Consider the following 26,299-nt stretch of genomic DNA (forward strand, 5'->3'; position numbering starts at 1 on the left):
ATACGGTGTGCTCGAAGGGTGAGGCTTGTTGTTTTAAAAATTACAGAAGGTAAAATAAAGATGCCACAAAAACAAAGGTAACAATGCACACAATTTAAAAAGTAGAAGAGCTAGCCCCCGGCTTTCCGCCTCAGGGGTCTGACACGATAGAAGTCTATATAGAGTTCTGACCCTCTCCCGAGCCCCGCATGATTTCAGACAACAATTAGGGAGGGATAGCAATGATCCTGAGAGACCACAAAAATGATTCATTACCCCAAAATACAAATCCCACGGGCAGCACAATATAATCAACAGAGGCACTATGATCCGAATGGGGAACAGCCTTAACAACGCGGGCATTACCACGTGCTGCCATTACTACGCTGCTTTTACAACGCAAGTCGTTTCAACGACTTGCGCTGTAGGGCGCTGTTGGCAAAGGAATAGTTTAATTTTCTATTCCAACACCTTCCCTACTGTCAACGTGGGCTAGAGTTGGAATAGAAAATTAAACTATTCCACTATCCAGCCCTTACAGCGCAAGTCGCTGTAACGACTTGCGTTGTAAAAACAGCGTTGTAATGGCACGCGTGGCAATAGCATGCGTTGTAGTGACATAAATCCCTCCGAATGGTCCCGGAAATCCAGTCTTTGCTGCACATCAAGTCAACTTATATTCAATCAGTCGTCTTCTGCTGTAGCCAGACACCTAAATTGGAAGATTCCACTGTAATCATCTGGGCAAACTCAGCGCTTGCAGAATAGGTGTGGAAGGAGGAACAGACTTTCTGGAAAATGGGGAGTCGAGATCTCTCATCCTGAGGACATAGCATATCCCAAATTTTAATACTGAGCAGCTCTGACCGAAGGCAACCCTCGCACAGTCTAGCCAAGAACAACAAGCAAAAAAGAAACATTGGCCCCATTGAACGACCAGTTCCAGATAGTGTCAGTCCTAGAGGGGCAAGGAGCCACTCTGTGACGCCAACCGGCCCTAAGGCCAACAACAGCGGAAAACGGGACAACGTAATCTCATCGAAAGTAAACACAGCAACTCCTCAATTCTTAATGTTAAGCAGCTCTGACCAAAGTCCCCCTCTAACAACTATACCAAGAACAATGAGCAAGAAAGAAACTCCTGCCCCAATGCACGACCAGCTCCAGACAACGTGAGTCCTTAGAGGAGCAAGGAGCCATTCAGTGACGCCATCAAGTGCCAAGGCTAATAATAGCGGCTATGAAGGTGATGACACCAGGACATAAGTCAAGTATCAACTGACTGGGCATGGCTTCTAAGCAAGCTGCAGCCAAAGACAAACAGTAACGAAAAAACTGACAAATAAAACAGGCACCCGATGCGTTGCAGAGTAAAGCTTTAGCAATCTACTCCTGGAATATTGAGGGCTTGCAAAGCAAAATCAAGGATGCTCACTTTTTAGCTTATATAAATTAATTTGACTTGGCAATACTCTAATAGGCTTGGACCTTGACCCTCCTGGATACCCCGGCATGTCTGGGCTTTAGCCAACCAGCTGTATGAACACACATGCTTGGTCATCCTGCTGGGGGCTTAGCAATTTACGTAACAGTCGACATCAACGCTTAAATAAAATAGCTACAAATCAGCCCAACCTCCAAGCTGTGAAACGATTAGAATGTTTTCACAACTCCTAACAGCCGCTTCTGATAATTAACACGTACATCCACCCAAAGCCTGCTACGAAGGAAATAACAGAACTCCTACTATAATGTATTGCTGATCAAATGGCTTCCAATTCAACATCTCTTGCAATTTCCATATGAATCCGCTGTAGGCAGCTGTGCACGAACAAATAGTGTATACCCAAAACCAGATCTGACAAATTCCCTCGTTTCACCCATGATTTGGCCTCTGACGATGACCTACAGCACCTGGGGTGGGAGCCCTAAATGGACTAGCTAACCCAGACATCCCCGCTCAGTCTAATTTTTACTTATCAACGGAGAACTCGATCTTAGACTATGGCTGTTGTGCCTTCCTCTACTCCACATGGTCTGCCTCTATGAGAATGGAACTCCACTGGAAAGTGCCTACCAACCTCAAAAGAGCCTACTAAAGCTACACCGTATGATCTATGACCAAGCTCACCAGGACTTGGCCACAGTCTCCACTATCATCTATAGGAGACTAAAATGGACAACAAGATCTATCGCCCTTCTCGAAGCCAAAGCAAGGAATCAATGAGAGGCAATATCTCACTCGCCCCCTGACCTGCTGGAGCTATTGGCCCAACTCTCGGTCCTCCTTCTGGCAGATCAAGGTCACCCCTGGTGGAAATCAAACCTTCCATCATAGGGATGCCCTAGCAGGTCCTCAACCTAACTTGTCACAGCATAAAAGAAACCAAACCGCACTCCAAGGCTCCTTCAAATGCTCCGTTCTGGCAACTTCATCCAAGTTTATACCCCTTTACAAAAAAGCAACATGGGAGTCCGCTTAGTCGGAGACAGACCGGTATTGGCATAAGCTCCTCATAGCTACTACAGGAAAGGACACCAGTAATTTTGGAGACAAGTTAACCACATGAGCTAGGCCTCCCCTGCATCCTAACACCTCAGAAGCAGCATGGATTGCTTACCTTCAGGAAATGTTCTGGGGCAGTAAGACTGTATTGGCTAAACTTGAAAGAGCCCATACAAATTTGATGGCCAATAAACCACACAATCCTATCCTGTCAGAGGACGTAATAAAAGTAATCACATCAGTGTGGCGTGACGGAGCCCCTGGCCCCAACGGCATACCATAGGCCATTTTCAAAGAAAATTCTCAATATTGGGCTGAACACCTCTGCCACCTTAACAAATATGTTCTTCTTCATCAAGCTATTCCTGAAAGCTGGTCGGGGTCAATTATCGCACCGTTCTGCAAAACAGGAAAGAAGTAATTACCATCAAACTATCGACTAGTAGCTTTGTTAGATGGAGAAGCAAAATACTTTGCGAACATTTTGCTGGCGGAACTAAAAGAATAGGCAGGGCAATATTTACTGATCTCTGTGAACCAAACAGGTTTCCTTAAAAACACAGGAAAATTACAGACATCTTAGTGCTCACCCTCCTAATTGACAAAGCCAGGTCGCTATCTCAAAACCTTCACCTCTTCTTTGTGGATTTCCACTCTGCCTTTGAGGTTGTATAGAGCAACATCCTGTGGCACAAGCTCATGTGCTGGGTGATCTATTCGACACTCCTCAGAGCCATCCAATTGCTATGTACCAATACATGGACGCAGGTATGACTGGGCACTGGGCCAAAAGTTACATGAGCAATGGTCTGAAGCAAGGATGTGTCTTTTCCCCAGTCCTTTTTAACCTCTTCTTAGCAGAGCTGACAAGAACTCTTAACAAAGTTAACTTGCATGTACCTACACTGGTCAGATTTAAAACGTCACACATGCTGTATTCTGATGCAGTTCTGATCAGCTACACGAAGGTTTGTCTGCAACTGCTAATTAATGCCACAGCGACATACGCGGCAAAGCATGGGCTCTAAGTTAATCGTAATAAAAACAAAAAATTTGCTCATCACCAGAAGTCGATACCCATCACCAACACTGCATCTAGAAGGTTCATCCTTGGAATCAGTGACAGAGTACAAGTACTTGGGAGTAATCTTTGACACTAGTGCACATTCGCTAGGCGCTGTCATTTGATTCAAAGAAAAAAATAATTCTCTAATGTCAGCTTTCTGCTCCTTGAGGAACACCTTAAAGGACTTCTCTCTCCAACCACTACTGCAAGTCATGGCCACAAAATATGTTTTCTCAATAGCATATGGTGTTGAAGGTCTGTGGGAAAGGGCAAATAAAGCAACTGAAAATACAACAGCAGTCACCTATCGACGGGTATTCAGGCTCCCGCAGCAAACTTCCCCCAGCCCAAATAAGGCTTGAATTTTCATTGCGGAGGAAGAACCTAACTAGCATTGGTTCTTAAATAAAAACTTGCTATAAACTTTAAAATGAGTTGGGAGGCAGAGTAAGCAGAGTGGGTAGAGTGCTATATTTGATCTCGATAACACCCAGACACATGATTATATGACTCTAGCTTTAAGAACATTGCAGGCTGAGCCACTCTGGGCCTCATCCCTCACTCAAGCTGCTTTTAACAGACGTGTCAATTCAACAGCCAAGAAGCTATCTTTCCTCGCTGACAAAGCCTTGCTGTCAAAAAGATCACATGCATGGATGATAATATGCTCATATGGCTTCCTCAAGCCACAGCTATACATAGGAGAAATGTTTTGGTTAAGGGCAAAGCTCAAACTCCTGAGCTATCGGCTGGGCAGTTTTACCACCTTATGCAACTACCCCACTAGGCTGAGACAAACTACGGTGACAGCACGCCAGCTGTGCCAATATGCAAAGGTAGCAAAAGACACACAATTGATGGACGGAATGCAGAGCACATCAAACATTCTCCCCCAGTCAATAGATCTGGGATAAATCATTTGTTCTTTTGCTCACCATGCCACCCCATTTTAGACCTAGCCATATGCATATCAGTCTTGACCCTGTGCCTCATGGGAACAGTCCTGACCAAACAGGCCTGGCAGTTCGGGCTGGACTGTTCCCATTGGGCATAGGGTCAAGACTGATTTGCATATGGATGGGTTCAAACTGGAATCAGATCTCTGAACTCGGGTGAATGTATGACATTGTTCTGCATTCTGTCCATCAATTGTTCTTTTTGCATTTGTCACCCCGAGTGGGACGGGTATGCCCAGACATGGGCCCTGTGTTCTCCATGCCACTGGAGTCAGGCTACCCCAGCTAATGAGGGGTTAAACCCCGAAACCGGTCCTAGGATAATTGTTTCCAGTCCAGGGAGGACCTGGCCTGGCAGTTCAGACTGGACTGTTCCCATTTGGTGCAGGAGGGTCAAGACTGATTTTCATATGGCTGGCTTCAAACTGAAATGGCACGGGGAGCACAAAAACTATGGATTTAGGCCCAGATCTCTGTACTGGGGTGAATGTATGACATTGTTCTGCATTCTGTCCATCAGTTGCTGTTTTTGCAATATGCAAAAGTAGACATTTGTCACATTGTCTGTATCTGCCCACCACTGAAGGAAGAGCGAAAGATATTTTTGAAGCACCACATGCACCCACCCTCCTCCCCTGTGAGACAGTTCTTATGGTTTGGGATTCCTGATTCCCACTCGTGCTAAGAAAATCTGAGGAGAACTGCCTCTGCTGGCAAGGTCCTAGAGGGTGCTGGTAGCTGATTGGTTGGTACTATTTTTTTGTTCTTTTCATATAATGATGTAGATAGGCTACTAAGATTTAGGCCATTGGGCTTTCTTTTTGCCTACTACTGTTATTTACTTAGGCACTGCTTTTGTATTTTACCGTGGGACTCCCGCCTCAGCGACGGGGAAGGATTCAGGCATGTGAATCTATGAAAGATACCAATACTGGATAACTGTAGTTACAGGTAAGTAACTTGTTTTCTTATCCAGTATTGGGGTATCTTTCATAGATTCACATGTCTGAATTAGAATAGCAAGCAATAAGCTAAAAACAGTGTCGTTTGCGGATGGTCGGAGACAAGGTTCATAAACTCCCAAAACACATCCATAAAGGCTGGAACATAGTATTCTAAATACGCCTTCAAAGAAATAGAATGCATATCAAGAAACATTACCTAAGTAAGGCAAGGTTATAAACACAAAGAAAAATGCATATATTTAAATGAATAAACATATAATATATGCCACATGAAACATTGCTATAGTCTCTGGGAAAATAGCCTGCACCTCAATATTATTCCAAAAAAGCTTAATCTATTTGTGCTAAAAGACAAACACTTTGCTTCTGTTTATCCTGGTATTTTAATTATACCTCTTAGCTTGAATATTTCATTTTAAATTTCATTGGTGTACAGAGAATGAAAAACATCAATATTTCATAACAACATCTCAAGACATTTCGTTGTCCATTTTGAAAAACAGTCTAAAAATAATAATAATCGTGCTCTAAAGGACAATTTCACAAAACATACAAACAATAATTGTGAATAAATATTGTCAATAAACAAAAATAGCAATCTTTTGGATGTCAAATTACACTATTCAATCTTTCTTTGAAATAATCAAAGTTTGAACAAGAAAAAAATATTCTTTTAAATCCCTTGATTGTACAGTGAAAATCAAACAATATCTTAGCCTATTTTGCTAATGTGCCGACGCGTTTCGAGTACCCCCCCCCCCCCCGAGCCCTACTTCTGCAGTCAGTAACATACATTATCACCAACAGTACTGCCATGTTTGCTGGTGCTGATGTCTGTACAGGTGAGCACCCTTTTGCAATAAGTTCGAGGATGAGTAACAGCGAAGTCAGTGCTGGACGAAGGCCCTTCAACGAACTCAAGTGTCTGTCTCTTCCCCATGCTGTTCACTGCGGGCCAATAGGTATTCTCTCAGCGGGGCCCATATGTCCTTTGGTCTAAAGCGCTGAGTAAAGGTTCAATTGCTCTTGACAATACACCATGTCCGTAAGCTACTTAGCAGACTCTGGACACCTGCTTCCCATCCCATGTGAACAGCACGCGCCTCTTAACCAGCAACAGAGCCACTCTCACAAAGGGCCCCAGCACACCCTTAAAGTCAGGTACCTATCCCAATAAACATACTAGCGGGGCACACTCTATCGTTTGCCCAGTCATGGTATATAACATCTCGAACACCTCTGTCAATATGTATGCACTCTCCGACATTGCCATGCTAGATGCACATTGTCAGCCCCACCCTGCCCGCATCTCCGGCAACAGTCTGTGTCTCTAAGGCCCATTCTATGAAGTTTCGTGGGAGTGTGATAAGTCTGATGTACATATTTCAGGTGTATAATGTGCAGGTTACTATTGGGTGATAACCTCCCCGTCACCGAGCAGATCTGTTCCCACATGACCAACGATATATGCGATCCCAGACACGCATTCCAGCGCCCAAGGCTCTTGTCCGCTTGACGTACAGTCTCTTCCTGTACCGTCCTCTAAAGCCTAGTGAGTAAATGTTTCTTGGTGGCCACTGTTATCACCAGTTGTAGTGACTTGGAGACTGCTGGTTCCTCTGGAAAGTTGGGGTAGTGGTCCCTCATTGCTCTGCGCAGCCTAGAACACGTATAATTGAAGAGTGGTGTGGTGTGGTGTGGTGTTAGTAATATAACTAAGATCTTCTCCAGAAATGTATGTCCCATCCTTATATAGGTCACCAAGCACAGAAATGCCTGCCTCTTTGAGTGCAAGTATCGAACCCCGCTCGTGTGCTACCGAGATAGCACTGTGTCCTTCTATAGCTAGGTTTGGAGCATACAAGGGGAGTCTGTCTGTCCGCCTGCCAATTTCTTGCCATGCCGATATCGTGGCATCAATGGTATTGATCTCAATCTTAGGTGTCAGTCTACGAGTATGCGTGATGATGCCCCGTAGGGGCACGTCTCCAGCGCCCCCCTCTTCAACCGCCACATGAGGAATAAATCCATGCGGACGGAACCAGAAAAACGCATATTGGGCCGTACCACATAAATAGTACACAAATAAATCTGGAGCGCAGAAGCCGCCTTTCTCGAACGGAAGAGTAAGTGTGGCCCAGATATTTCTCGGAGGTTTCGCACCCCACACCAAACGAAGCAGCTGTGTCTGCACGGTCGCAAACAATTGTTTGTTCAGGCGAAGGGGGATGTTGCAAAATAAATATAGGAACTTAGGAAGTACCACCATTATGATCACTGCGATCCGATCCGCCAGTGACAGGGGTAGTCTCGCCCACCGATCAACCTGCCGTACGAGTTTGGTATAGGCCCGCCCGTAATTCTCCCGTATCACAGTCGCGGGATCGCGATGGATCCAGTCGCCCAGATACTTTACTGGATCTTCCGTCCACAGTAGGGGGTACTCCAACGGCGGCTCCTTGGTGATCAGTGTGAGGGGAACTATGACAGATTTCTCCCAGTTGATGGTCAGTCCGGAGAAGAGACCAAACCGGATGTATTCGCGAATGACCTGTGACAGATATAGTTGTGGCTCACGTACATATAGAACCATGTCATCTGCGTATGCAGATATGCCCACTGGTCTATTATTAAAATTCAAAGCAGCAGCTCTGTGCGCCTGTCGAATTCTGCATGCTAGGGGCTCCAGTACAATAGCAAAGAGGAAAGGGGACAGGGGACATCCCTGCCTAGTGCCTCGCTGAATATTCAGCGGTTCCGAGGTGTGGCCGCCGACCCTCACCCTCGCTGAAGCATCTGTGTAGAGGATTTGTATCCAGCGGACAAAGACAGGGGGGGAAGCCCATTCTGTATAGAATAGCTATCATATATTTCCATTCGATCGAATCAAATGCCTTGGCCGCGTCCAGTAGCACCGCCACAGCGGGCAGATCCGGGTTGAGAACATGGAACATGGCAAATATTGTTCGGAGGTTAAAGCCAGATTGGTCTGGCAGCACCAGCATGGATATTAGGGGATGTCTTTTAGTGGCTAGAACCTTAGCTAGTATCTTGGCATCGATATTTATCAAGGATAACGGGCGATAGGATTCGCACCTAGTGGGGATTTTGTCTTTCTTTAACAAGGTGATAATAAGCGCCTGTCTCAGACAACATCGTGTGCCTCCGCGTACATGGCTAGAATATGGGGCGTAAGCAAGTCCACGTAGCGCTTGTAGAATTCTGCCGATAGCCCATCAGGTCCCGGAGCTTTTTTATTCGGCAATGAAAGGATGGCCTCCTTGACATCTGCCTCGTCAATGGGGAGGCTAAGAAATGTTCTATGGACGTCGGATAGCCAGGCGCATGCCGTGTCAGCCAAGTAGTCGTTCAGCGCGGTTTCAGACACCCCGGGAAGCATAAAGCTGTTCATAAAACGTGTGGAATTGGCCTCACGTAGGCTCTTGCCACAAATCTCTTAGATATATATTTCATCTCTGATTTCGCTAGAGACTGGTGCTCCTCAACGGATTCCCTGATGTGTGCCAGTGTGTCGGGTGTGGTCAGCGCATCATAAGAAGCCTCTAGTTCCCGCAGTTTATCCTCAGTGCGACGCAATTGTTCCCTCAGGTCCCGTAGGATGCCCGCTGAGGTGCCTATACAAACCCCCCGTATGGTGACTTTGAATGCTTCCCATAAGGTAGCTGCACTGTCGACCGTACCCTCATTCAGATCGAAATATTGGACTATGGCTTTCTGAATAGTATCCTCATATATGGGGTCCAGAAGGGACTCTGCTCGGAAACGCCAGTTGAAGGGGCGACTTATGTTTTGTGGCACCGTGATCTGTAACATGACCGGATTGTGGTCAGATAGGGTCCTAGGGAGCGTGTGAACCTCTGTTGCCCAGCCATTAACTACCCCATCTAACAACCAATAGTCCAGCCGGGACCACTTATTATGAGCTGGAGTTATATGTGTGCCTTCCATGACCCCCGTATGTCTTAGGCGCCAAGCGTCGATCAAGCCCATCTTCCATAAAATCCCAGACACGTTGAGCAGTTTTTACCATACGGCTGCAAGCTAGGGCGGATTTATCCAGCTGTGAGTCTAGATGTGTATTCAGGTCCCCCCGAATCAATAATGCTGATTCCGGCCAGGTTCGCATCAAATGAAGCAAACACATTTTGCTGGCTCATCAACCACCGGACCATACACATTAGCAATTGTCACCATCACCCTACCCAGTTTGCCTCTCACTACTGCCCAGCGACCCTCTCCGTCTACAGAGGAGTCAATTGGATGAAATGGCGTCCACTTTTTTTACGAGGATCAAAACCCCCCTGGCGCAATTAGAGTAAGAGGAGGCTAGACGATAGGTAGCCCACAGCCTCACTATAGGTCCCTCAGTGTGTTTCGTTAAGTGGGTCTCTTGCAATAATGCAATGTGCACCCCGTGTCTATCCAGTTGTGCGAGCACCTGTCTGTGTTTTTTAGGCGTATTCAAGCCCCTCACATTCCAGGTGACACATTTATATTTAACACCCACCATCAATAAGGACTCCCGTTAGTCTCGAGCCAGCGCCATTCCACATCAGCATGTTCAATAGCTCCCTCGCACCGTATTAAAAAAAATTAGCAGAATTCCAAACCTGGTACCAAGCAGAAAGTAGGCTCAGGCCCCATCCCCCCTCCCACTTTGGCAACCCCAACCCACCAAACACACACATCACCCGCCCCTCCCCCCCCAATAACAACAACGACAACCATTGTGATTTTTGGGTCATGCCCAGTGGGGCTGTGGAGGCAACTTACACTCCCGGCACTAGGCAGGAGTGGGCCACCGCATCCGATATGGCACATCCTCCCCTTAAGCCAGCCCATGAGTGTCAACACAGATATCAGTCAGTGAACAGCCAATATGCATATAACTCAATCTAGGGAGAACAGTAATAAGGCCCTCCCTGTCTTCTACAAGAGTGCAGATCTAACAACATAGGCAGGGGATCTCGGGCGTGGTAACTATCATCTAGGCACTCACCCAGGTGTCCCGCCAAGCCCTTCGCCTCCCCCAAGGCCCTCAACAATGAACAATACGTTATTCTATGCATTCGGCAGCCCTTGTATACATGCACCATAAACAGTTTTAGTACTCAGTCTTCGACATCAGAAGTGACACCAGAAGATCTACGCCGTTTTTGCAGAGTCTTAGCATATGCCATCGCCTGTTTCGGTGTCGCAAAGATTTTCCCTCCCTCAAACTCTCCGATGCGCAGTATCGCTGGATACAGCATTGCATATGGGATCTCCTCCTGCTGAAGCAGCCGCTTCACATTTTGAAATACCTTCCGCGCTGCCTGAACCTGCGCGGTAAAGTCCGGGTAGAAGGAGAGTGGGTTGTTTTGATATGTGACTTTACCCTTTTTCCTAGTGATGCGTAGCACAGTGTCTCTATCCCTATAGTTCAACAGGCGCGCAATTATAGGTCGCGGCGGTGTGCCAGGAGGTGGTCGAGTCGCCAGTGAACGATGGGCCCTCTCGACTGTAAACATAGGGGACAGTTCATCTACTCAACATATCTCGCGCAGCATGGTCTCTACATAGTCCTCCAGACGCCCCACGTCTGTCGACTCTGGCAGGCCTAGTACGCGAATATTATTGCGCCTCGACCGCGCTTCGATATCCTCATTCTTCAATTGAATGACCGCCAAGAGTTTAGTGAAGTCCGACGTCTTTTCCGCAACCTGTTGGAGTCCATTTTCAGCGTCAGAAATCCTCTGCTCCGCCTCTCCTATCCGCGCAGCCTGCTTGTCGAGCTTGGCGGAGAACTGGTCCATGTGACCTTTGAGGGCCTCAATCTTCCCATCTATCGCCTGAAGGCTGGAGTGTATCGCAGCAAGCGCTTTTTCCAGGGAGGAGGGGCTCTGTGATGCATTGTCCTGATCAGTGTCTGACGCTTCAGTCTGGGCCGGCTTGCCACCCTTACGAAGCTCAAATGTTAATTTAGGCTGCGATTTATCCGGTTTACCCAAGTTGCAGGCACAAAGTGACAAGTTGGACGAACAACCAGACAGGTCGCGCTCCCTACTTCCCTTGTAGGGTGTGCTGCCGTTCCCTTGATATCTTGGCGAGGCTCAGCAGTTAGGGCAGTTTATCTCCAACTGCGCGCTCTGTAGCTCACGCTGTCTCCTGGCTCTCCCACCAGTCAATAAGGGCCTAAGTCAGTGGTGCACCAGTCACCTCCAGTCGAGTGTGGGGGCGAAGTAAGATGTATGCCCACGTGGCGCGCGGTCAAATCTAGCCATCGTGCCCAATCATGCATCCACCGGTGATCCCCAACGTGAATGACAGTTTATTAAGGTGCCATTACCGACTCGTAGTGTAGAAGCAGAGTGACACAGCATGCCGATGGCCCCACAGTGATGTACCCTCCTCACAGTGTGCACCAACAGTTCGTGCCCATCGGCTCCCACGTAGGGGTGCGCAATGCTAACGCGCAGTCAGCTCCAAGGTAGAAGGTATGTCAGCCTCAAAGAAAGGGCGCAGTGCCACGTACCTGCAGTCTGCCTGAATCAGGGCTCCCTGCACCGGCCTCCTTTGTCCCAAGGTCTCAGGGGAGAGGGTGCTCCATGCGCCCATATAGTTCTTGCTGCCTCGACCTATCCCGCAATTCCAGTCTTTCAGTGGCGGTGAAGTCATGTAAAAAACAATCTGTGTGCTCTACTGTAACCGGCAATTGAAATCTGGATGCTGCACGTTGCATCAAGTTATGAAAACCCCTGATGTCCTCAGGGGGAGAATCTGAAGGCTGAGGAACGGGTGGAGAAGGCATTGGTATGACAATCATCCCAAGGATCCACGCTAGTAGCTTTGTCAGGTAACTCTCCCTCTTCAATCTATTCCTCTGAGGAGGAAGTATCATGGTGTACTTGTCCCAATGAACCAGAAGGGTGAGAGGGCGAAGCAGGAACCTCTGTCTGAGGTAACGAATCCGGCACCTCCATTGGTGGAGGTGGATTGTCTGAACAAGCCTGTTGTGGGGAAAAACTTTGACTGTAATCCGCCAGCATGGCTTGGAGATCCTGAATGATCATAGGAGGAAGATGACTCATCTCTCTATGCCCCACTCCCTTCTGTGAGGTCTATGATATGGTGTAGTAAGACCTTCCTGATAATAGTGTTCCTGGTACTCCTCATCATCTTCTTCTTCTTGGTACTTTATGTTAAGCTCAGAGGGGTGGCGGGCTATGCCAAATGGTCGCTCGTCATAAACTTCATCTTCAATGTAAGTTTCCAAGATATGAGATGGCAAGAGAGGAGATATCTCACTGTAATCCTGCCTTTGATAAGTCTTCAGTTGAAAATGTGTATACGATACGGGCGTCGATTGTGAAGGTAAAAGTAACACTGCTGACGGCTGAAAGACTAGTGGAATCGTCGTTGAAGAGCTCTTTGTCGATGGGCTCTTTGTCGTCAACGGGATTAGCGTTGACGGGCTCTTCGTCGACGGGCTCGTCGACAAAGATCCCGTTGACGAGCTCGTCGTCGACGGGGTCATCACTGAAGTAGCGGTCGACGGAACAGTCCTCAACGACATCGTCGACGAGGTTGACTTTAAAGATAGAAATACCTTCGTCGTCGATAAAACCTTAGTCGACGAGCTCGACGCCAACAAGGTCGTTGATGGAGACTTTGAAGATGAACTCTTCGTCGACGAGTCTTTAAGAACAGGTTTCTTAGACGTGACAGAGATCTTGGTTGACACAATAGGTGAAGAGATGGCCATTGTCGAGACAGTAGCTGTTCAGAAGGGGGCAGCAGAAGTCACAGAAATCGTTGATGATGGAACCAGTGTAAGAGTTTTAACCTGGGGTTTATCCACGGTTTTAGAGGTCGATGGTCTCTTAGATTCCTCAGAGGGTGAAGACCGCGTTGACCAAGAGGAAAGTTTAGGTGACCTCTGTGAATGGTCAGAAACATCATGGGAAGCCTTGTGAGGTTTTCCTACCTCACTGGAAGAGATGTCATGCGATCTAGCTCTTTTACTTGAGGTTGAGGCCTTGTCATCCTCCTCAGCCGAGGAAGATTTTAGCCATAAAAGTAACCTTGCCTCCCTATCCTAAGAGTATTAGTAGGGAAGGTACAGCAAATTCTACAATCCTTAGCAACATGCTTTGGATGAAGGCAGTAGATGCAGTCTTTAATCTGGTCATCCACATGGACCCTCTTCTTCTCTCAGGTCCTGCAGGCCCTAAAAAGAGCCTTCTTATTAGACATCCTGAAGAAATGAAGTGAAGAACTGAGTAGGCACTTAAGGAGACTCCCTTCCACACGACGTGCGGTGAAAATCTGAGGAGAACTGCCTCTGCTGGGAAGGTTCTAGAGGGTGCTGGTAGCCGATTGATTTTTTTGTATATACAGGGAGTTAGGTCCTGGAACGTACGGACAGCTGGACCATATATACATTTTTAAGAAAAATACTGCTGCCCATACATATAGTTTGTAAAGACTCCTTGTTTAGAGTAACAAATCACCTTTTAATTGAAGATTTGTTTGGTATTATTTATTTATACCTTTTGAATCATTTGTTTTAAGTTAGAACATATTTCATACGAAAAGACATACCATGTACAAACACTTATTCAAACAAAGAAACATACTACAAATCACTATACTTGATTACCACAAAATTACATAAAACACAAATCTAAACATTTCATCTGTACATTTGCACAATATCTGCATTTATCAATTTCAATTAGCAAAGTGTCCGCATTTATGATACAATTCAATTCCAATCAAGGAATGAAAAAAGAAAGAAAAAATCAAGAAAAAATCAAATGGAGAAGAGATGAATCTGTAACATGCACAATATCAATCAGATTGAAAGACTTAATCAATGTTTCAGTCATTAGACAATGCTTGTCTCCATTTGGCCGACGCGTTTTGAACTCGCTATCTTAGTTTGCGAGTTCTCATCAGGGCTGTGTGATTTTTCCTTACAAAAATCGTCGCCGTTTGTAGGGGTTCAATTATATTATATCGTCCCTGTCGTGGTTTCTTAATCCGATTGCGGTCGGACTCCGGAATGATTATGGGGAGGTTTTATTAGGTGCCCGCCAGTCCCAGTTGTGATCCTGTGCTCCGGAGAACGAATATTTACTGCGCGGTGCTGCTTCAAGCAGAAACGACTCGAACAAAATTCAGAGCGGTACAAGTCCCGTTGTCCTTAGTTTTAGGGCTGCACTTCCCACTCTTGGCGACATATCATCATTGCGCAATGTACTGTTCGGAGGAAGGTGTAGTTGTGACCTGCCTATTGACCAGAAGGTTGAGTGAAACAGAAAGAGACACCAGGCTCTGAGGAAGAAAAAAATAAGAGAGGAGATTGATGGGGGCAAGGGGAGGAACCAATTTAAGAAAGTAAATACAAGCGATCTCGCTAAAATCCGGGAGAAGGGCCTCGAGGAGGTGATAAGGGGTAAGCTGAGCAGTGGGGCTCACGTGCAACAGGAGCCCTTCACACCATTATATGTGGAACGGGCAGAAGGATTTAAGTGACCTATTTCAGGTGGCACAAGTGAATAACTGGGTTAGCGCTTCCTGGTAAAGCTTTGCTCTTCTAAATAAGTGAGGAAGTGGGACACTAGACGCATAGAGAGGGCCCTACACAACTGTCACGGCGGTATCCATCAAGTCCGGAAAAGGGCACTTACATGCATTTTGACGTGAATTATCCGGTTTCGTAGGTAAAGGTCAATGCATCGTCACTCGGGACCGGCCCGAATCATATCAGTTACGTTGGGATACAACCCTAATTTGTGCAGCACCAGCAGAATTCCATAGTCAAGGGTGGACTACCCAGTAGTCGAGGGTGGTACCTACTGATTAGGGGCACCAGGCCAGCCAAGCAAAGACACATAAATGTAGCACAGTGTACCCATTCAAATATATCATCAACCAACCATACCATTTTAAACAGGTTCACAAGCCACGCCCTCCTTACATTAAAAATAACATTAATGAAATTACAATGAGATGACATACAGCAAATGAATGTGTCAACCAGTATATTTGCAAGAACATGTAACCAACTAACGGATTAGAACAAATTCCGTTCACTTTTCCCCATGGTCTTCATACTGCATAAGAATTTAAGTTACGAGAGCTGCAAGGAATATTCTAAACCAAATTGAGCTTCGAATCACCCTTAAGACATGACAGTGCCAGCGGTGTGAGGCAGTAGGTTGCACTCAGGAGCGGGACAAGTCTCAAATTATCAGATGACAACTCAGATTTAGGTTCGAGATTAAGGGTCTAGGATGTATTATGGAGCGTATACTTCTTAAATATTAGCAGCCTGGCTATCTTATTGCCATCTCTATGAACTCTCAAGACTCTCTTTCACATAGGACTTTTAGTGTACATGAGTGACGAGTGGTATTGTAAGTTCAGGCCTTAGATCAACCTAATGCATGAGAGCTAACTTTCAGACAGAACAAGCCGCCTAATACTCCAGCTCCAGGCAGAAGGAAGTGGTGAAGAAAGACTTTGTTATCAAGATCAAGCAGGCTTATCCTAGCTGTCATCCATGCAGGATTCAAAGGTGTTATTCAGGAAAGTTTCCAACACTGGTGGATCCGAAAATATATGGGTTTGACCTTTGAAATTGATCATGAGCTTGGATGGTGCCAAGAAACCTTTCCTCCTGTTGACAGTATCCATAGCAAAGTCTTGGGAACTAGCAATTCTGAAGCCTTACTACTGGAAGGACTTGATTTTTCTCATGTGTGAGAGAATGGGTTCAGTATGTTGATGTTGGAGAGGTTTGAAAACGAGCATACGGGGAGGAGCAGTAGTCTTTGGTTTATGGGTGAGAATCCTGTGTGCACGCTCTAATTTTTAGGGTGCATCAAAAATTATTTGAGTACTGGCGGGAGCCAGTTTTCCAGAAATGCAATCACTGAAGGGTCCAAAGTCTCAGTCCCTTAAGCTAATCTGAAAATTCTCAGGTTGCTCCTTCTTTTATGACCATTCAAGTCTGTAATTTAATTTTTGAGCAAGGTTATCACAGAGTCAGTTTTGGTTAGATGTTTGTGTTGCGCAGTGATGCGCCCTCCGCCAGCCCAATCCTGCCCTCCGCATTTCAAATCCTGAGACTGAGGTCTTTAAGGTCCTTCCTGATCCCCGAGACCACGATCCGTAATAGATCAGTATTTGTTTTGGTATTTTGAGTATTATAATGTACGTCATTCAGTTTTTTCAAGATAGCTTTGATCATAGTAGAGTTGCTCTGCTTTTCTTTAATTAGGGAGTCTGGAAATAGGGGCTCTTGTTTCGATCTAGAGATTGCCTTTCCCTTCTTTCCCCTATTTTTCTTTGCGGTTCATTGAGTGAACCATTTTGACAGTGCACTTCTGTCAGTTGCAGGTCTAACCCCTCCAACAGGTTGGGCCAAGATTGAGCTTGTAATCACAGAGGTTACTATAAGGTTGTACTGTTGGATTACTAAACAGAGGTTATGGAGTCCGAGCCACTAAGCAGGAACTACTATGTTCGTAGGGTGTCGTCAACGTGATGAAATTGGGACAAGAAAGGCCATGGGGTGGGGGTGCAGCTTCCAATAGCCAATGAGCTGCGGGTATTAGTTTAAACTAGCCTGTCAAATGCTCCCCATGCCAGCCAGTAGATAGAGTGGGGGGGGGGGGAGGCGGGGGCGGGCGAAGAAAAACCAGATGGGACCAAAAGAGAATCACTTGGTCACGGGACTGTTGAAAATTAGTACGTTTTGGTGAACATTATCTGCGCCATCTTGCCTCTTCCCCTGATGCCACACTTTTGTCGTGCGCGCCCGCCATTTTGTTAGATGCCCCGATCAGAACGAACCCTTTTTCATGCCGCTGGCCCCTGACATAGCCCTTCGCCTTCACTAAGCCTGCACGCTGACCACCCCCTGCTTGCACCTGCCTTGAGTCATAAACCCCTCTTCGGCGCTGCTCTGCCCCAGGCCCTCATCCTGTTCCCAGCGCGACACCTCCCTGCTTCCCTTTCATGATCTCCGGCCCTTAGATGCAAACCCCTTTTTCCCCGTGTACCCGTTTTGTCTTCCCCGTTCCCAGGCCGACACCCAGCGCTGCCGATACCATCCCTTGCCCCTCCCCGTACAATAGAAAGCTTCCCCCATCAAAGGATCCCCGGGTTGATCAAAGCCCCCACTCCATGAGATCCGATCGAACCCCCTACATTCCGTGAATCGGCGGAATATCCAGCTGCGTGATACTCATCGCCTGTTGTGACTAGGGTGGGGACTTCAACTGTAAATGTGTGTGGGAACGGGCCCAAAGGGGATTTCCGGGAATGTCTTTTTCATACATCAAAGCTTTAACATGAATGTGTAATGTACAATAAAGTCATAAACTTGTGTATAAGAGGCCAGGCCTCAGGGATGCAGTTAGAGCACCTCAGAACGATACCTTCTGTCCGTTTCGTTGTGTTCTCCTCCGGAGAGAATAAAAAAACCTTGTTCCCTGCTTTCCAGTCTCCAGCGCCTGCCTCTTCATTTGATTAAATAACTAGAGGGTCACAGAGGCAATACCGCCGGGCAAATATCGATTGTCCCCGACCCGACTCAGGTTTTTACAGGCCTAGCACTCCTCGTGAACGCGGGAGCCGGCACTGAGTGCTGGTCCGATGGGTGATGTGATGCTTCACAAGGAGTTGTCGGTGTTAGTACAATCCTCAAGATTGATCACTGGGTTAAAAAAATCTGCGCCGCATGTATATAGTGCAGTACACATTATTAGTTTGGGCCAATGGCAACCCCCCCAAGCCGTCCACCCCCACCTCTGCAACTAATTAGTGCTTCCAACTCTGCCAGCAGGTCCCAGTTAAGAGCATTCGTACACTTCAGTTTGTCGTGGCACCACCATTTTGGCTCCAGGGTTGCACAGTCAGCGAGTTGCGGAGTAAGACCCAGTCGCAGATGGATGTGCTCGCTTGCCTCATGTGTTCTTTGGGGGCAGGAGTGCTGGTTCCATTCATAGCTAATCAGGTCGTTTCGAGCTTAGCGCGGTGTGGAGGGCTCACAGGAGTTCAAGGATGAGCCGCCATCTTGCGCATATGCCAAGCCACGCCTAAGTATCTTGCAGATTTACCAATCTCTACTTATAAATGCCCCAGACTGATTCACTAAAGCTACACAATGGACTACCCGATTCAGAGCTATGTGGTTCTGTACAGCTGCAGGAAGACTATGTTGCTTGCTTGGTTGCACTGTGAAATCAATAAGAAGTTTGTAGAAATGTAAAAAGTCACCTTCAGGGCGGATTGCAAGATACAGATTCAGAGAATCAGGAACTGTAGATATTTATGCACGCCTGAACTTAGTACTGTAGAAAATCAGCTATGGATTTACCATATTACTGGGTTTAGGTTCAAGGGTGTGAAAGAGTGTATGACAGGAGAAGAGACTATTCCAAATGCTTTGAACACCTACAATCTCATAGTCCTTTTTTACATGACATGTTTCTATCCTTGAAACATTTTTGCAAAAGGCGAAGTTGGGTTTTTTCTCCCCAGAGTTTAAAGGAAAGGAAACACCCCAAACGTTTCACAGAGGTGTGCGGGAAGTCATCTGTTCCCCGACAAAAAAAAATTCCTCATGGAGAGGAAACAATATTTGCTGAGGAAAGACACATATTCTGCACTGACTTTTGTGGATTGTCCACTTGGCGGGCAAACCTAAAGTGTATGTTCTAAGGATGAGAAATAGATATGTAAATCTATTAAGTACTTAGCTTAAATAGGTATTCATTGGGACTTTTATGAATACTCAGAAAGTCAGAAATATATCAAATAATTGGCATATGTCTCTGATTCATAAATTCTGGACTTTCTACTGAATGTTTGTTAGTCGGGTCTGTACTCTTGAGAAAAAAATTAAAATACACTAGTTATAATCTCCATGCCTCCTACCGGTCAGTAAGACAAAGCCTGAAGGAGAATCAGTTTGTAGTGGTCGCCCAATATATGTCTCCTTATTTACTTTCTTGCCCTGCTAATAGGACATAATACAGTGGCTTTTTGATAACACATATGCACGTAGTAATATTTACCTTTAAAATCTGACTCCGACAGAACCATATAAACAACTCCAGGATCCAGGCCAGAAAACATCTCTAACATGCTACTAAGAAGATCCTCTTCCCTGGTACCGCTTGTGTCTTGATACATGACTAACGAATCAGTAGGCCAGAGAAAACACTTCCCGGGACAGGCACTGAAAGTTGCAAGCTTTTGGGAGCTCAAGGGCTTCAAAGTTGGACTAAAAGAGGCTGGTTTACGTTCCCTCGGCATGTCACATTATATAAAACACGTGCTGTGATTGAGGTTTCATGCTGGTTCCATGGTGCTGACCATCTAAAAGAAAAAAAAAGATATTTTTTATTATTAGGTTTGTGCAGGAATCAAGAAACAACTTGGATGTGTTCAATTTTGTGCAAACTATACCACATGACTACCACTGCAAGAAATACATTATTTATCAAATGCAATCTTAACCCTTTAATATTTAATGTATGTTTTATATATTAGAAAACATTTTTAGCCATAGACTATGTTTCTTATACATACAGGCACCCTTTATTTCATGGAAGCATGCACTTTATGCTTCAATTGTCCCCAGAAAGTTCACAATTCACTCCAGACAACCCGCTCTGCATTAACAGCACAACATAGGAGATCCTACTCAATGGCTTTGAAAACCTGAGATTCTTATTGCTCATTCCTCATTTCCAGGATAATCCTCTCATCCCTGCTAACTTCATGAGGAATGTGGATGCCATCTTCAACACTGATATATCATATCGTTTCACTCCCAGGTTAAACACCTAACACATATTTTTATACCTCAATTGCACCTTATGAATACTCCCATTACTTGAAACATAAGTTTATATGTAGAAAAGTGCCCCATTTTGCATGGTTATTTTGCCTGACATCTGATGCAACCTGACTTGATGTGCCCTGGGTCCCTATCAATTAGGTTCCCAGGGCCCGTGTTCTTTTCGAAGACTGTACCTTTGTACCCAGAATAGGCACATCTCTGGCCACAGGTAAGCCCCTTGTAAAAGGTACCAAGGGTACCAAGGGCACTGTGACCAGGGAAGCACTCTAAGGACAGCCGTACCTATTGTGCCACCCTTACAGGCTATTTACCCTAACACACACACTGCTGTTGCAGGCTTTGTGTTTTGGTGCAGGGAATAGTGAAGAGTCAAAATGGCACACATCCCGGTGTGATGTGCCTGCAACCCACTGACTGAGGCCTAAGTAAGTCACTCCTCTAGCAGGGTGCAGTAGCCCTAAAGTGAGGACAGAGTGGCATGAGCCTTGTGCCCCTGCAGTGTCTAAGCCCATTCTTAGACATTGTAAGTGTAGTAAAGTCATAAAGAGTATATGGTCTGGGAGTTGGTCATTACCAACTCCACAGCTTCATAATGGCTTCACTAAGAACTGGGTAGTTTGGCAGCAAACCTCTTAGCACATTAATCCCACACTGATGCCAGTGTTGGGTTTAATGTAAAATGCACTCAGATGGGATCTAAGAGATGCCCTAGAAAATCGACCACCCCCGGTGCCTGCCATTTTCCACCACCAGACAGTTTTCTGGGTCCAGAAACAAAGCCCATCCTGGGCAGAGGTGTCATGCCTCCCCCCCCAGGATGGGTTGGCTCCACGAAAGGGGAAGCTTCAAAGGTCTTCCAACTTTGGTAGCTGTCCCTGAATTTCGCTGTCCCCAGCTACTGGCTCCAACCGGTACTGGTCCCTACTTGGGCAGGAGAATTGGTGGGAAAACCAAGCTAGCAAGAGAGGTGTGCCCCCCTTTACCAAGCCCACCTCTCAGGAGGGTGAGGCGAGGTGAAGCACACATCTCAGTCCCCTCCATCTTGAAGATGGGGAGACTCAGCCAATTAAGGAGAGGATCATTCTTCCTCTCACTGGAGGCTGGCATAATAGGGAGTGTACCCACCCCAAGGAAGGGATCCATTTGTCCCGACCTGCACACCCCTTTAACACCCGTAAATTGAGTATTTAGGGGCAACACGGAACCTTGCCTCCTCAGATTAGAGGAAGAAAGAAGATGGACAGAAGAGCCGTGCTGACCAAGGAAGAAGAGGACACCAACTGCTTTGGCTCCAACCCTACCGGCCTGTCCCGTCTATGACCTATCAACAGCAAGAACCCCAGCAAGTCCAGAAGCCAGAAACCCCCAGAGCCCGGAGGAGCTGCCCTGCAATCATCTAATAGACTCCGTCTACCTTGAGCACCGGATTTGCTCAAGCAAAGACTCAACCCCAGAATCCAGATTCCGGTGACTCAGTGATTCTGCACCACTTTGCACCAAACGCCCACAGCCCGAGTTCGAGTGGCCCAAAACCACAAGGAGGTCTCCCCAGCAATCCTGACCTGGGACCTGGTGATCCCCGATCTCCCTTAAGCTTCGAGAAGACACCTGCAGCTTCAACCTGAAGGGTCCCCCCGACCGCGACCAGAGCTGGTAAGAAAACCAGATGCCAGAAGATACCCCTACACCAGACGCCCCACGGCTTTAGGTGTCCCAACTGATGGTGTCCAGGCATTCCCCAAAAACCCAACTTACCTTTCCAGCCCATGGTAACCTTCAGGAAGTCTTCCCGCCCGAGCCTGCAGCAACTTTGCAGAACCAGAGGTCTCCAGTGAATAGGACAGGGTTCCAGTTGCACACCTGGCCGCCCCAGTGCAGCTGGAGTTGGAATAGTAAATTCTACTATTCCAACTTCCAGCGCCCCCCCTCCGCAAGTCGTTGTTCCGACTTGCGGAGTAATGGTATGCGGAATCACAATACGGTCGTTGTAACAACCGCGTTGTGATTCCCTATGGGGAAAAAGAATGCGACATTTCAACGTATATTCTAAAAATTCATCATAAACCCAAGTGTAAAAAGAATGCAAACATTCATTCTATCATAACATCAAAATCATCTATATGAATACAATAAAACATGATAAGCCATCCTGCTGTATCTTAAGGGCCCAACTGCTTTCTCTTTTTCAGGCATGCCCAGAGAAATGAGGCTAGAGAAAAACAGAAATAAGGGTTCTGCAAGGATTTGAGGAAGAACAGAGCTACAGAGCAACATTTAAAATTATGACTCACGCAAATTGGTACAATAAATTTGTGTCGTTCTTGACAATAAAAAACACTAAAAAACAAAACGTGGAGATCATTTTGTGGGGACTTGTTGCCACAAGGACATACTGGGAGATCAGAATGTTTGTATTGCTTCCCTGGAAATCCTATCATCAAGGGGATTATATTTAAGCGATATCTCAGTAAAATGTATTTGTGGTGTGAAAGTGTGACATCAGTCAAATACAGAAACTTCCCTCCATCAACACTGGTGTTAGTTCTGTTAGTCTGGGTGTGGGACATTTTTTCGTTTCTCAGATATTGTGCCCTCAAAATGAATAGCTCAACCAATTTTTGTTCCGATATGGACTTACAAGTAGAGGGATCTTTAAAAAGGCGGCTTAAACCAAAGGCATATAATTCCGACTCCACATACTGTAGCCACTTAACCCTACTGTAATTATCTGACTTTAGAATGAGTGTTATCAGGTTTTGCGTGAGGGGAACCGTCATCATGCGCCAGATAGGGCCAAAGTAGGAGTGGTGCCATTTTAATCGTATCAATACAATAATGTAGGGTAAAGCCAATTCCATATGTAAAACATAGCTTGAATACGACTGTGGAACGGAAGTAAAAGACATAAAAAAATTGTTCTCTATGGACTGCAGAGTATAACAGCGAGCCATCCCCCATATCGCTGGATTATATACTGCCGCGACCTAGTTTTAGCATGGTAAATTTTTTTCATTGGGATCGGAGGTTTGACTCCCAGCCTTTTAGAGAATGTTTTCAGTGCCATAAGGCTTCTCTGCATGCCCAATGCTCTTCCCTTTAGTAATTTAGACCATGGTTGGTTTCTATCGAAAAGGACTCCTAAATAGGGGGAACGAGTCCGCCACCTCGATCTTACCGGAGTCCATAAAAAAAGAAGGATGTCTGCCATGTCTCCCCCCCTCCACAATGATAATAAAATATTTGCTCTGATTGACCTTTAATTTTAATGATTCCATGAAAGCGGCGTAGGCAGATATAAGATACTGGAGCCCCCTTCCAGTTCTCGCCATCAATACAGCGTCATCCGCATACCCTAGCATTGGTAACTGCTGATGGTTAGCATGCACAGGGACATCCAAGGCTGCGTCCTCAAAATATTTTCCCACACCATTGGTATAGATGGAAAATAAAAAGGGTGCCAAGACACAGCCTTGTCTTACCCCTCTCAAGATTTTAAATGAGCGGGTACACTCCCCGTTCCTCCCATAGTGGACTGAGGAGGCGGCGTCCGGATACAACTGCCTGATGAAGTCAACCAATTCCTGATCTATTCCCATCTCCTCCATTATCTGCCAGAGTCTAGGGGGGACACGCAGTCGAAAGCTGCGGATAAGTCCATAAAAGCAAGATAGATCTTCCGACCCTTGGCTCTGACATATTAACCATGATCAATGACAGATTCAGGCATTGGTCTATTGTTCCTTTTCCCTCTTGGAATCCATATTGGGACTCCATTAAGATGTTTTTACTCCTCGCCCATGCCTCTAAACTCGTTAAAAGTAGGCGCCCCATAAGTTTGGCCATCGTATCGATCAGCAAGATCGTCGATAATTTTTGGGGTTATTTGTCTCCCTTTTTATGTATGGGGACAATAATACTTGTTTCAAGGACTTGGAGGGCCCACTATTGCGAGTTTATTAAAAACATTAGGTAAAAAGGGAACCCATATATCCATGTTCTCAAATAAGAAATCGATTGGGACACCATCAGGCTCCCGGGCTTTCCCACTACTGCATTCCTCAATCCCGTTCCTGACTTCATTATAGTTGAATGAGAGATAAATCTCAGGGGTAATAGTTACTGATAATAATACATAATCAGTTGGTGAGAAAATGCCTTTGAGATGAGCCACCCAGTCCTCCTCCCTCACATTAATATCAAGGCCTGGTTCATTTGGAGTATTAAAATGTGGGCCATTTATTATTCCCCACAACTCCTTTGAGTTGTCGGAGGCCGAGGCCTGCTCTAAATTTGCCCAGATTTCTATTTTTAGTTGCTTTCCTCACCGCTTTATGTTCCCTTCGAAGAATAGAAATTTCTGGAATGTTTCTAGGGTTGACCCCTAAAGCTTTAGTAAGCACTTTCTTTTTTTGGGGCACAAATGGAGTCAAACCAGCCCTTCCTACTTTTCAGCTTGTTGGTGCTGTTCTTGACAAGTGACGTCCTTATACATTCTAAAAAGTCTACAAAGAAAGATACCACCGAATGGGGGTCATTGTCAGGATCTACACAATTACTGATGGTGGGAAGGGCACTCCTGATAATTTTTGGTATGACCTTCTTTTTATCAATTTTTGGCCACTTCAGTTGGTATCCGTTTCGCCTTGCTAATATTGGTTTACCAATTATCTGAGGGTTTGTCGCAGACTTCTGGATACATTTAATTTCCCACATTAAAACTACATGATCACTAAAGATATTGAATTCGGTAGTTACTTTGCTACATCTGACATTTAAGGAATTTGAAACCAATATAAAGCCAATAGTCAATTCCTGGTGATCACTACGAAATGTTGCAATGGGGTATCATTACTAGAGGCTAAGTTGTTGACCATAACCATATTTCTTATTGACATCAAGGTATTGAGAGAGTTTCCGTAAGTATTATGCAAAAAGTGATGGACAGGATAGCCCCTCATATCCCCCACACCACAAACCCTTCCTAAATTGTGTTTGCACAGATGTAGATTAAAGTCTCCCAGTATGTTATGGGCCGCCTTTTTTAAATAAAAATAGTTGCCTTGTCATCCAAGATTTTGTACCTATTTAAGCCAAAATTATTATTATAGAAATGTATTAAAAGCCATTTATCTTGGTTCATAAACTCTAAGAAAATGAGATGAAAATTTGAAGAAGTTCCTTCCAACATCTTTACTTTTACTGATAGCGTGTTTGGAATTAAGGTGATTACTCCCCCCCCCCTTTGCTTTTCCCGATAGGGACGGAGTGGCTCTTGTCTGGAAAGAACGGTATCTATTTACAAAGATATCTTCTAAGGCCCAGGTCTCCTGAACGCAGGTGATATCATGGTCCTGCCACAGACTGAGTCATTGGGCATCCCCAAGTATATTTACAAGACCTGCGACGTTCCATGATGCTGTTCTTATTACCTTAGACAGCCTTCCTGTAGTGTTACTAGGGGTTATAGTCACTTCTCCATTAATTTCATTTGTATGACTTTTTATGGGCGGTACCGCCAACGTGCTATCTCTCTACTCTCGGGAAGTCAATCGCATTGATCTAACCCTGAAAGGGGGGCAAATCTGTTCTCCAGCGGAATTCCCTGGTTGTTCCTTTCATTCAAATTTCCTAGGTTTTTTCTAATATGAAGTGACGGTCCCAACGCAGGAAATAAAAAAGGACTACAAAAATAACCTCGCGAAACTGGGATAATCTGCGTCCAAACAGAAGGGGATCTAGTCAAATGATCCAAAAGAAGTTTTACAACATAGGAATTATTAAAATGAATCACAATATAATTGCCATAAGAAGTTTTCTGAGACGCGCCCACCCACCATGCCCTTTTGGCCATAATGATTTGATTCCCTAGGTATGGGACCCCACTATTAGGGCCCGCTGCATAACAATTCAGCTAATGAAGGGACTTGTCGATCAGCTGCAAAG

General features: G+C 45.7%; 1 protein-coding gene across 2 annotated transcripts in view; it reads right to left on the reverse strand.

Annotated features, from left to right (window-relative positions):
- The window catches only part of N4BP2 (NEDD4 binding protein 2), a 1,406,797-nt gene that overhangs the window by 1,245,277 nt on the left and 135,221 nt on the right, over nucleotides 1-26,299 (reverse strand). For both annotated transcript variants that reach the window (XM_078678311.1, XM_078678313.1), the window contains exon 2: nucleotides 19,566-19,869. In XM_078678311.1, coding sequence (XP_078534437.1) covers nucleotides 19,566-19,806 — 241 coding nt within the window. In that variant the 5' untranslated portion in view covers nucleotides 19,807-19,869. The remainder of the gene's footprint in view (nucleotides 1-19,565; nucleotides 19,870-26,299) is intronic.

The sequence above is a fragment of the Lissotriton helveticus genome, chromosome 2_2 (assembly GCF_964261635.1).
Source record: "Lissotriton helveticus chromosome 2_2, aLisHel1.1, whole genome shotgun sequence".
Lineage (NCBI taxonomy): Eukaryota > Metazoa > Chordata > Amphibia > Caudata > Salamandridae > Lissotriton > Lissotriton helveticus.